General features: G+C 33.4%; 1 protein-coding gene across 1 annotated transcript in view; it reads right to left on the bottom strand.

Moving 5' to 3' along the window:
- Positions 1-1990: 1990 nt before the first annotated feature.
- LOC106143359 (neuropeptide CCHamide-2 receptor) overlaps positions 1991-12077 on the bottom strand; it is a 53322-nt gene continuing 43235 nt past the window's right edge. The window contains exons 4-8 of the mRNA XM_060948911.1: positions 11205-11368; positions 8496-8689; positions 7475-7595; positions 4272-4454; positions 1991-3665 (exon numbers count right to left, since the gene is read on the bottom strand). Coding sequence (XP_060804894.1) covers positions 3503-3665; positions 4272-4454; positions 7475-7595; positions 8496-8689; positions 11205-11368 — 825 coding nt within the window. The 3' untranslated portion in view covers positions 1991-3502. The remainder of the gene's footprint in view (positions 3666-4271; positions 4455-7474; positions 7596-8495; positions 8690-11204; positions 11369-12077) is intronic.

Raw genomic sequence — 12077 nt, 5'->3', positions numbered from 1 at the left:
CAGACATTTGGTGTAATCAGTATTATTCAAGGACTTTACAATAGCCGGCCGGCAGAACTTAGAAGCCTCCCAGAGCCCTGGTCAGCCTCACTGCGAGGATTTCTCCTGCACGGTGGATGTTGGTGAGTACCTTTTAAACTGCCTAGTTATACGGTCGTCTAGCCTTGAATAATATCATATTTTTCCATTTCCTTTTTCTCATACTTTTCTTTTCGGTTACGCTCCCCGCAGGATAGGCCCTATTTACACGGGCTATCCAAATAGGTTTAGAATTTTCAATTTTTTCTTAACCGACGAAAGGTCACAGTCGAATCCGGATCTAGGAGTACCAGATGATACACGTATGGAAAAGTCAAATAACTTGGGTGTCAGCTATCTGATATTTGTGACACATTCACTTCTTTATTTTTTATGGGGTAGACAGAGATATTAGTCACAAAACTTAGTTTACGTTAAGCTGGCTGAGTGATGTAAATGATATTCAGAGTCACTTGATGGGTTAATAGCCCATCGCTTAAACGAAAAATCCCAAATACTTATTTATGGCTTTACCTGTGATTTTCGGAGTATTAGGTACTATTTTTCTTCACTAGGTACTAATACGGTAAGTTAATAATGGACCTTGACTAGAAATCTGCTTACTGACCTGACCTGGCTAGTAAAATTATTTACACATTTTGTGCGAACTTCGTCACGACACGTAACAATTCACTGCCTGAAAAATATATATTTCTGCCTCGAAATCTTTGAGAGACACTGTGCTTTACATTTGTATTCCTAAAGTTCTCAAGATAGACGTATTTCCAGATATTTTCTGTTCTTCAATAAACTCTGCAGCCATCATGCAGAATATTTATGGTACTAATAAAATGTCACGGCAAGAACATCGTATTTCTTGTGGGTATTATACCAATTTGAATAATTTTGACGTTACCTTGTTACAAGTTCTTATTTTTACCGTATCTGGCAGGTGCAGAGCCATATTTTACTTCCAAAACTACCTGAGAAGGGTTTAAGAAGATGACCTACTTTTTCCTAACATAAAATTACAACTTTCTTTTAAAATTTCCAAAGGGTGACGTTAAGAAAAAACGTCGCAAGGGAGATGTGAGATAATTTAAAGATCCATAGAATAACCACAAACATTATTAGGACTAGTTGTATAATATTAAAGAGGGTGTGGGCTTAGCTATAGACACAAGGTCCAGCAAGTAGCCGCCAGAGGATAGTGAGCTACATAATTAACTTGGAGAGCGCTGTAGTAGTCCAAAGGCGAAAGCCCGGGGCGCCCGCGCGCACTTATATAGGGCTGCCGGGCTAGAGGCCGCAGAGGCATGACATTTAACTCTTTACGGGGTATACATACCTAGTAATCGAAGACTATATTCAGCTTCATAGCTTAATAAGAAATGGTATAGAAATAAAACCAACTTTAGCTGACAACTATTTAATATGAGAATTTTCAGGATAAACAGAATTTTGTGACATTTTTCATACTGCACCAACATTAAGTATGTAAAATTTATACATACATATAATTAACAAATACTTATAAACAGATGACAAATTTATAGGCCTGGGCATCGATGAGGCCTGATATAAATCTTTGGGACATAATGACTGAAAAAACATCGTTTACATCCTTGGTTTACTACTTGGTTTACTGTATATACTTTGTGATTTTTAACAAATATGTGCCCCATTTAGACGTAAAATGTTTACATGAGTAACTACTTCTATAAATTTAATAAATCTTTGGTTGGTCTCAGGTAATAAATCGACAGGATTTATCTATAATTCGTAAGTATTTACAATTACCCTCGGGGCTAACATGAAGTTATACAAATTTATTTTCATTCTTAAATTTACTGATATTACGTTACGCACAGTATCGATTAACTCAAATTATAGGCAAATAACGTTTTTTTTTTTTATTTTAAAACAATAATTAACAACAAGATGAAGATTTTTATATTTTGATCCATTTTACTAAATTATCAAACGTTAAAAGAAAACTTAAAAAATAATTCTATAATTGAATTAGTACGCTCAAATACATAGTATCCTATCCTACATATAGTACATCCCATTTTCGATGAAATATTGCCGGGTGAATTCTAGATTATTCGATAAGAAAGACAATTTCATGCTTCAAACGGCACGCTAACGCCGTTCGTCTCGCCCGCCATCTGGTGGTAGTTTAAACAAACCCTGTCATAGGCAGTAATCGAGTTTGAATTTAACAAGTTCTTCCTTTAAAAATCACCACAGATTAATAATGGTCTGGTATAGAACAGACACTCGCACTGGTGTTACATACAGAAAAGTTTATAAATAGTCGTCGCTTTGCAGGTTTAGGGAGCAATCTACGAAGTTCGACATATGTATCTCTATAAAAATATCAAAGAAGAAATAGATAGAGAGAGAAGGGAAATATGACAAATTATTTCCCAAATAACGGTAAAAACCAGCCTACTCTTCTCCTCCAGTTCGGTGTTGCCAGTAGAGCGTAGGTAAGAATTACCTACTAGACCAAAACAGCCAAACGCGAATAAGTGCATTTAAAACCATATTATTATTTGCCCATAATATGGATAACCCTTACATAAATTTATTAAGACAAACCTATATTTACACTTAGACTTAAATATGAAAATAAATACATTCAGATTTCTACTGAGATCCCTGTAATAAAACTTAGATTGAAGGCGCAAACTGCACCGAATAACTTGAATTATAAAGTACAAGTTCTCAACTTCACTCAAAGTAAAGTGGATTATTCCACTTTGTTCCAATCGTTGAGGAAATGAACTAACTTATAATTTAATTTTTACTTACTACGTGATACTAGAACTAAAGTTATTAAAATCCGTCATATTTTTCGTTTAATCTTTAAATTGTTATCAGAAATAAATAAATATTTTTTTATATTGGTCGAGCTATTTGTGTTATTAGCATAAAAAAATATAGATACATACTAATTACATTGTAAAATTCAAATTATTTAAAAATCATTTCTTAAAATCCAGAATATTACTGGTGGCTCAAAGTGGAAGAGCGGTTGCTTTTATTAAGACTTTCATTTAAGTTAGAAAACTGTGTTTCGATTCAATCATAATTTAGGAATACTTATATGACTTTATTTATTTTTTTAATTTTGTACAGATACCTACATACATAGCCATGCGCCAATACGCAGTGTATTGATGCTCAGTGGTATTTTTTATATTCTGTTCACATAAATTCAGCAATCAGATGTCATCAACACGCTTAACCAAATGATTTTAATTTGCTTTGATTGGCGGTAGATTATAATGATATTAAAGAACTAACGCTAATTTCTTAAGAACATTTCGAAGCTATACATATCCTCCATACATTCGGTCTGTAAATTTAAACATCAATCAAGTTTACACAAATTAATCCAATTATAAATGAAAAACAATTAAAGCTTCCAATTGCAAAAATTGGATTGTCTTTTCTCGTTCCAAATCCCATATGTCTATCTATTGATACATTTCTCGTCTACGTCGTTGAGAAAATCGTTAGTGTCCCTAATTGTCATGATAGTGACTCCATCTACACTATTCCTGTTGATAAGGTTGCTCTTCTTCTTAGTACTTCCGTAGTCGTAGTTGGATATCACTACGCTTTCTGTAGGGTTCCTGTGAACGAGGGAACTATCATTGTAGGTATCTTGGCTGATAAAGGAATAAATTTATGGTGCAATGGTGCAAGTGAAGTTATGATTATGTTCTGTTTGATAAACTTAGTTATATACAATTAACTATGAGTAAATTCCGAAACGAATAAAATAAATAAATAAGTAATAACAACAGACAAACTAGAAAAACGTTAAATTTGACCAATTGCGAATAACATTAACTGGAACGTATTCATTATGCCTGTCAAATATTATAAACATACCCACTTATGTTCGTCGCACATAATACGTAATTGTTTTATTCATGAACTTTACCAAAATATGGATAATAAGCTTGACAAAAAATAATTGAATTATATGGTCTTTTAAGGTAACATAAACGTTGTAAAGATTAAAATAGAACAACCTACTGGTAGAAGAATAACAGAAATACCTTTGGCTTAAGATTTATCTAAGGCGATAAAACAAATACCGAAAGAGGAAAATAATTTAGCCAATAATAAACTTATTGGGCTTTTTACGAAGGTGAACAAGAACAAAGAGAGGAAAGAAAAAAGCATATGGCTTGTCAACAATCGAGAACAAAGCTTTATAAAAAGTATATCACCTGTTGCAACGGTGTCTATGAGTGCTCCTGAAGGAAGTCTCACAGATGGCAGTCCTGGACAGTCGAGAGCTGCACGTGGGATGGAGGGTGCCTCGTCTGCAGCACAGGTACCTGTTGAAGTGCTGGCGGAAGACCCCACTGACGCAGTATAGGGCGACAGGATTCACGCAGGAATTTAGGAAACTGTTGGAGTAAGAGCATAATGGAGTTCATGATTCATGAGAGTGATAAAGTCAGCAATGTTTATTACGCTGTTTAGTTGATTTTTATTGAATTGTGATAGTGAAATCGTAAGGGTATTTTCATCCGCGTAAACCAAAAACTGCCGTTAATATCGCTTCCAGCGGGAGTTTTAGAAAACATCCCTTATTGCACCTCTTGTGATTAGTTTACAAACTCCTTGACCTAGCTGGTTTTGGCTGTGTATTTAGAATAATCATTCAGTCAATTATTTGTAAATTCACCTAAATGCTACTTAAATTGCTGGTAATCTAAGAATGAAATATTTCTAAATATCAGATCTAAATAACATACATACACATAATTACATTTTTATCCCATGCGGGGTTGATAGACCAATTTTAAATAAAATAAATTGTCTTGTAATTTTGCTTCCAAAATAAATTCCTCAGAATAAATAGGATAATGTACCTTTAATACATTCACATATTGAATCATTAAATTGCTGTCATATCAATACAAAAAAAAACTTTTATAAGTAGTTGTTACTTATTTGTGAAAGAAAAAAACTATGTATGTATAAGCGATTCGGAAAAATGAGAGCGGAGAAAATTTACTTATGGAAAGTCGTTAAAAGTTACTACCTGAGGAGCTTTAAGTATTTTGCTCAACAGACAGTCAATAAACTTAAAACTTTACAAACTAATTATTTTCTGATAGAAGTGTCTGCTTGAAATATGTTTCTAGTGATTAAAAATTTTCTTGGAAAATAAGTCCGAAATGGCACTAAGTTTTAGAGACTAGAGTTAGACTATGACTAGGATTTAGAATTGGCAGCTGAAATAATTACAGCAAAGCCACTACCGCCTACAAGTGCCTCCTCTGTCCACTCACGGTTAGCATTTGTTTATATCTTTGCTGGCAAGAAAGAATTATCATTATTAACATACGAGTATTCCACCAGATACACAACTCGACTGGGTGCCGTGCGAGCTTGATACAAGCAATCTATCATGGGGTCAGATTTCTTTGCCGTCAACTGTAAGATTTGGTTTACATTTGAATAAAAAGAAATATTATACAATAAACAAATAAACAAGTCTCCAAACTCGGGTCTGCTGGAAATGATTTCTTTTGAAATAAGCAGAACCTTTGTAATTTTGTTTTTTGTGTTTATCAGTCTCAATGTTTTCTGTGTACATAAATTAGTAAATAAAATAAATAACCCAATCCCGTCCCAACTAATATTTTAAATAAGAAAGTAAATTTACTTGTTACCTCTTTAATTCACAATAACATCGCACCAACCAACATACATTTATAGTAACTTGGTGCTATGGGCTAGAGGCTGAACGTGGCCTATCAGTCTTTCAAAACTGTTGACTCTGTCTTTCCCGCATGACATATAGTCGTGATTACACGTTTGAATGTTTAGTAAACGCCTTGGACAATGATATGAGCTACTGTTTTAGCCAACGGAAATTTTAGTTTGAGGGAGGAGCTGCAGTATATATAAGGAACATAACCCATAAAAATTATCTTCATGATCATCATCTAACTCATTTTCTCTCGGACTTCACTTTACACAAATCTATCTTATATCTCTTCTGAAATTACCTTCTTCTATTACCGCTGCATTCTCGTACTCATTCTCTTTGCATGCAGTATGGTTGTGTTATTCCTTACTACCTAAATACATTTTTTTCTACTGCTAATCACATATTGAAAAGTAAGTCTTTGTCACTTTGAAGTATATAGTTTTCTGTATAGTAGGTAAATTGAAATAAATGCTAAATATTTAAATTCACTAGGTGTCGCCCGCTATATCAGCTGCCTTAAATCTATATTATTTCCATGTCTGACGCAAAGCTTTTGCGTGAAATAATACTAAACACCCACAAATCCTTACAAACTTTTATATTTAAAACTAGGCTAATAATAGGATTTATTCATATATGTTATTTAAGGTAAAATCAATCAAAGATATTTCTTTAAGCTTTTTGCCTCTCATTTAACTTTTCCAAAAACACATTTCCTTTTGAAAATAATTTTTCACAATACCAGAAAATAAATGAACCGTCCAAAAATTCCGACCCGTTTGTTCGAATTTCCAATATTTGAAAAATCGTGTGATAGAAAGTCATTCATTATTATGGGTATTTAACTTTCCATTGTTGTAATAAGAGGGATGAGATTTTGCCGAATTCTGTGGAATGTTTTGATAGGTAACGAAGATTTTCTACAAACTTGAATACCTATACATCTGAGTCTTAGGTGAAATAAAACGGTGTAGTATAATGGAAAAATCATATATTTTTTGTGGCCGCAGGTGGCATAAGCTAGTAAATTATAAGTCACATTGATAGGGATATCACTAATGGAATTTCCATTGTCAAGACTCCTCTTTTGACGGAGCTCCCTATTGTCTCTCTATTGTCCTATTGACCGGTCTAGTATTTCGTATCCACTTGATTTCAAGTCTGTCTGACATATTGTTTAAAGCCATCCAACTCTCAATTGCCGATCTGTTGATAGAATTAATAGAAGATTACATATTCAAAATTCTAAACCTCTTGGTATTTCGAAATTTCCAATTCTATAGAACTTAGTGTGCATTGCAACATACAAAGGCATAGTTATAGTTTCGTTATAGAAGCAATTGTTGTTGTCAATAGGATAAATTTTACTTAATCGGTTTGACACGTTTTTACGGTTTATAAAAAAATGGTACACCTACGCTTAGATATATTTGCAGATTCAAACCTTTTCTCAAAATTACCCATCATTTTGGTTAAAAAAAATTACTTAAGAAGTTATACATATGTCATAAAATGGTGGCTTGCAATTTTTTTCAAAATGGTAAATTTTATTGGAAAATTACCTTATAATTGTAAAGGTTTTTACACTGAATCCATATAAATCTTGCTAGGAACAATCCCACAGGCACGGGAAATAAACAAGAGTACATTGCTGTCAGCAGTCAGCATATTCAACTGTAGTAAGTATAATTACAATAAGATTACCTGAGGCAGAAACCGATGATTCTCAAAGCATGTGTCCAGTCGTTGTAGTCAGTTTGAGCAGTGGGTGACAGATGGTACCACATTTCAAAAACGTGGTACGGCAAGAAGCAAATGAAAAACACTGAAAATAGTACTATAGTTAGTAAACTGCTTCTTTTTTGTAGTGAGTGATAGACAATTTTTCAAAATTGTAATCAGTTAACCCAAATAAAAAAAGTTAGTCGCCGTCTTACTTTTCCAAAATCCTGGAGTGGTATCCGGGTTAGTCAGGCATTTAGATGATGCAACTCCCTTTCGACCATATTGGATCAAGGTTACACATCTACCTGATCAATATCCTCAGGATGTGTTTCTTATAGTAAGACCATTATTTGGCAAATAAACATTATGTAAGTTATCTACAAAGATAATTGTAATTGTCAATATGACCGCTGTAAGATTTTCCATGTGCATTACGCTTTTTGGCCGTGCACCTCAAACATTGAAGCTTAAACTTATTCAAAAGACCCGCATAAAGTAATTTTGAATTTTGAATGAGGTACCTTATTTATTTATTTATAAAACACGTCACAAAGTTACCGAAAAGCAAAAGTTGTACAAACTTTTCTTTCAAACTCGGGATTATTAAATTTGTGAAGTTTTGAATCTTCTAAGTAAAACCTCTATATCTCGCGAAGATTAAAAAAGATCTACTCGACAACAACAAACTAATAATAAATGCTTATTTTAACTGAAAGCAGTTAATAACTTGAGCTATAAACAGTTTAGTGATTCGCTGGAACTTTGAAGCGCTTTCACGTCTTAATTACGAGTACAATGTTAATTTTGAGATTTACTCAAGCAAATCGCATAATTTGTTCCTCTTATTTGATAGTATTTCCAAGAGTAAAACTGATTAAAAGAATTTACAACAAGTTTTATAATAAGGTGTATTAAGTACTGAGTATGTTATATTGTGTTAATATTAATCCGTTGTGGATATTATTTAAAAGATTTGATCAACTTCTAATGGATTACTTACCAATAACAAATATAAGTACCATACAGGCCACAGATTTTCTGGCTTTGGCCTGCGCCTCGCCCTGACCCCCATGGAAAGCACCGGGCATCTCTTTGGTGCTAGCCAATAACCGCTGAGCCATCAGGGTATAGAACGATGCGATTACTAGAAGCGGCAAACCGTAGTATATAATAGCTTTTGCTAGGGCCATCCACCTGAAACAAATGAAAACAATTAATTTTCAAACGCAGATTAAGTAAACCCAATAACTAACGACGAATAAAATTTTTCAAAACGGGTGTTTGAAAAAAAAATTTATTTTTTTTATAATAGGACTCGATTACCACAAAACAGTTTTTTTAAAATACAAACATCTATAATTTATAGTATGTATGTATTTAAAAAAAATATTATAAACGTACATTATCAAGTCTTTATCCTATACGGAATAAAAGAACCGACCGTCTCGAAAAGACTTTCTGGATTGGGTGAGTCAGGTTTTTACACGAAACCTCCGCGACCATTGCAGGTGGGAACCTTACACGTATTGGATCGATCATGGTAACAAATCCAGTTGCATGAATGTGCAGGTTTTCTCACAAAGTTTTCCCTCATCGTAAGAGCATCGGTTAGTACTGAAACTAATGTACGTTACTTCGAAAATAGTCATTGAAAAAACTGAAACTAAATCTATGTAAATCTCAACTCCATCATTAAGCCATTACAGTTCCCACCTCGGCCATGTAAGGTTTCGAATCTGTGCTTTTTTTGTAAATAAATGTGGCTCCATCTTGTTTCATTCAAAAGATTTTTCCCAAGAATAAATTTTTCATCTCATGAACACACTCGCGTATGAGTTTTAATTACTTATTTTCAAACCCTTGTTTAAATAGGAAGACATCTTTGAATTGAAAACTATTTCTGGATGTTTTACTTCTGCTCTTTGATTGAAACGCGTCTCGAGAGACTTGCGCGCACTGCATTAGCTTCCAAGCAATATTATCGAGAAGAAGAGGGAATTTTAAAGTTGAAATTTATTTTTAGCTACTTATTTCGGTTTAAAATAAATAAAAATGCACGAGTTTTTCTATAAAATATCTCGTTACCAAATCTCGAGAATTACTCCTTAAATGTTGAAATTTTTATTCTTTTATAGTCTCTGATTTAGCTGCTGATGAAACAAAACTAGGTATTTGAAAATTTAGTTCGTGGGGAACTATTAAAAATAATGACTTTATTTATACTATTCTATATATACATTTACTTAGGTTCTTTGCTTCGAAACAAGTCTACCTTTGCTCTTTTTTCATATTTTCCTTATAAATCCAGAAAAACAAAGGTGCAGATTTTATATTTACTTGTAGCTTAAAAACGATGCAGAAAAGCCTGACTTAAAACTGTGAAGGGAAAAGTTATAACATAAATTTTATGTAGCACAAAGTCCTATAAGCCAGCAATTATATCGCAGTGAAGGAGGGCAAATGGCGGATAATTGTGGAGACAATAAGTTTTCTTCTGCCGAACTGTGCTAAAATCAGGGTTTTTATTGTCAATGTGAATCTTCAATAAAATAACAAATTTTAAGTAATAAAGTTTCCCTTCCAATTTTGAAAGTCGAGATCGAGTTAGATTGGTCACTCAAACAAGCCGTTGGTTCCGTTATATGAATGATGCTTTTAGACACAATAAATCAATCAATAAGCGCAGCATTTCAGGAATTCCGAAATACTACAAAAAATCTATAGGTATAATTCCCATGTAAAGATATCAATATATAGTCTTGAATAATCTGTTACAATTAGCATTTGAAAAGTAATATTTTTAAGAAAAAGTACCTACTACATATTTACAAAGGAGAATTTCATTGAAATTCTAGCAATCTAGGTTGAAATCGGAACTCTCGTAATTGGCGCCTACCATCATTAAGCCAATAATCGCAGCTGCGTATGATTACCCCGCTAGTTCCATCAGGCGCTTCATTCAACCTGGTCACTGTCGGAAATTCCCTGAAATTGCGCTTTTTGCCTCGGCATTAGTGGAGAAACTAATCAGTGCTTTTTAATTAAGTTTTTCTTTTTTTTAAATATAGAACAACTTTCTATTTAGGCATCTTTGTGGTTGATAGAGTTGTAGGTACATTTATTTTCAGTTAAGTTTTTTATTTTCAATTACATACATTGTTTAGTCACGAAAACCTTAACTGTATTTTAATACTATATTATACTCGCGTTTCCGCCTACGTCAAATAAGAGTAGAAATTTTACACAAATCATCTGTCAGTGCATTATAGCCTATTATTTCCCAAAAAAATATTTGTCAAAGTTCAGCTTTGCCCAGTTGTTTCAGTTTTATGTTGTTTTTCTATCGGTCACTCAATGTAACGAAAGAGTGTCATATACGTTGATTGATGAGTAAAAGGAAACATTATCAAAGCAAGTTTAGTGTGTTAAATTTAAAAAAAAAACTTTACATTATATAATTGATCTTAGATTGATTTGAAGTTTTCTTTATTCTCCCAGAATGTGACATTTTGACAATATCCTCTCTTTGGTTCCCAAGGAACAAACTTAGCAAATTTTAGCTTCTTCCGCTAAGGTTGTTGCGACTGCATGTTGTCTGTCATACGTTCAGTATAGCCAAAGAGTTTCAAAGGAATTTATTAATAAGTTAAGTTTCTCTCTCCTATACTTCTTGTTCGTCATTCCTTCTTAAAAATTATAAAAATCATACTTAGGATAATTCTCCCAGCCGGGCGGGTACGGTGTGCAGTAAACAATAGTGATGTTGTCCTGTAGCTGAGCCGTGGCTGTGTTGGAGAAGACAGCCGCCGGCGTGGCGAAGATAAGAGCCGCGCCCCATATGAACGTGGCGCATACGAGCGGCAGTTTGCGGAGCTGAAACGATAAATCATTGTTAATTCCGTGTAATAAGGTTTGTTTTAGCTTGTTAGAATGAATCTTTTTGTTATTTGTTGTATCTCACATAATAAAATAGTTTATTATGTCAATTATATAATAAGAACAGAAATTTTTTGGATCAGCTGCACGTGATAATGGAGTTCAAGACAGTTAACACACAGGGGGGACACCCCCATAAGGCATCAAGATGCAATGTACCTTTATGCATACAGTGTTAGATTATGAAGTTTTCTTGGTAAAAATATAGGCCAAAATTTTGTGATTATAAATTCGAAATATGCTGAAGGCTCCATATAATGTCGGAAAAGGAATGCCACAGTCGAATGAAATATATATCAAAATATCAAAACACGATTACTGAACAAATCACAACCTTCCAGTTCCTTACTCGGCCAAAAGTAGGCCAATCTTTTCCCTAAATGATGACTTTATTACGGTATATCCTTCCTTTTATTGAGTAATTTTTATCAAAAAGTTTGTAACACGCCAGCTCGAATTACTAATGACTCAAAATGACGCTACTGTAATTAAAATCCTCGAAAAAGTACAAAGGTTCAATTAAATTCTTTTTGATGTTGCCTTTTTGTTATAATTAGAGGATCTCACCGTCGTCAAAAATAAATTAGAAGGCGACGAATTGTTTTTTTTTTACAATTAATACGTGATACACATAGTAACGTGTGGT

This window comes from Amyelois transitella, chromosome 17 (genome assembly GCF_032362555.1).
Source record: "Amyelois transitella isolate CPQ chromosome 17, ilAmyTran1.1, whole genome shotgun sequence".
Taxonomy (NCBI): domain Eukaryota; kingdom Metazoa; phylum Arthropoda; class Insecta; order Lepidoptera; family Pyralidae; genus Amyelois; species Amyelois transitella.
This window is presented reverse-complemented; position numbering and strand designations above follow the sequence as displayed.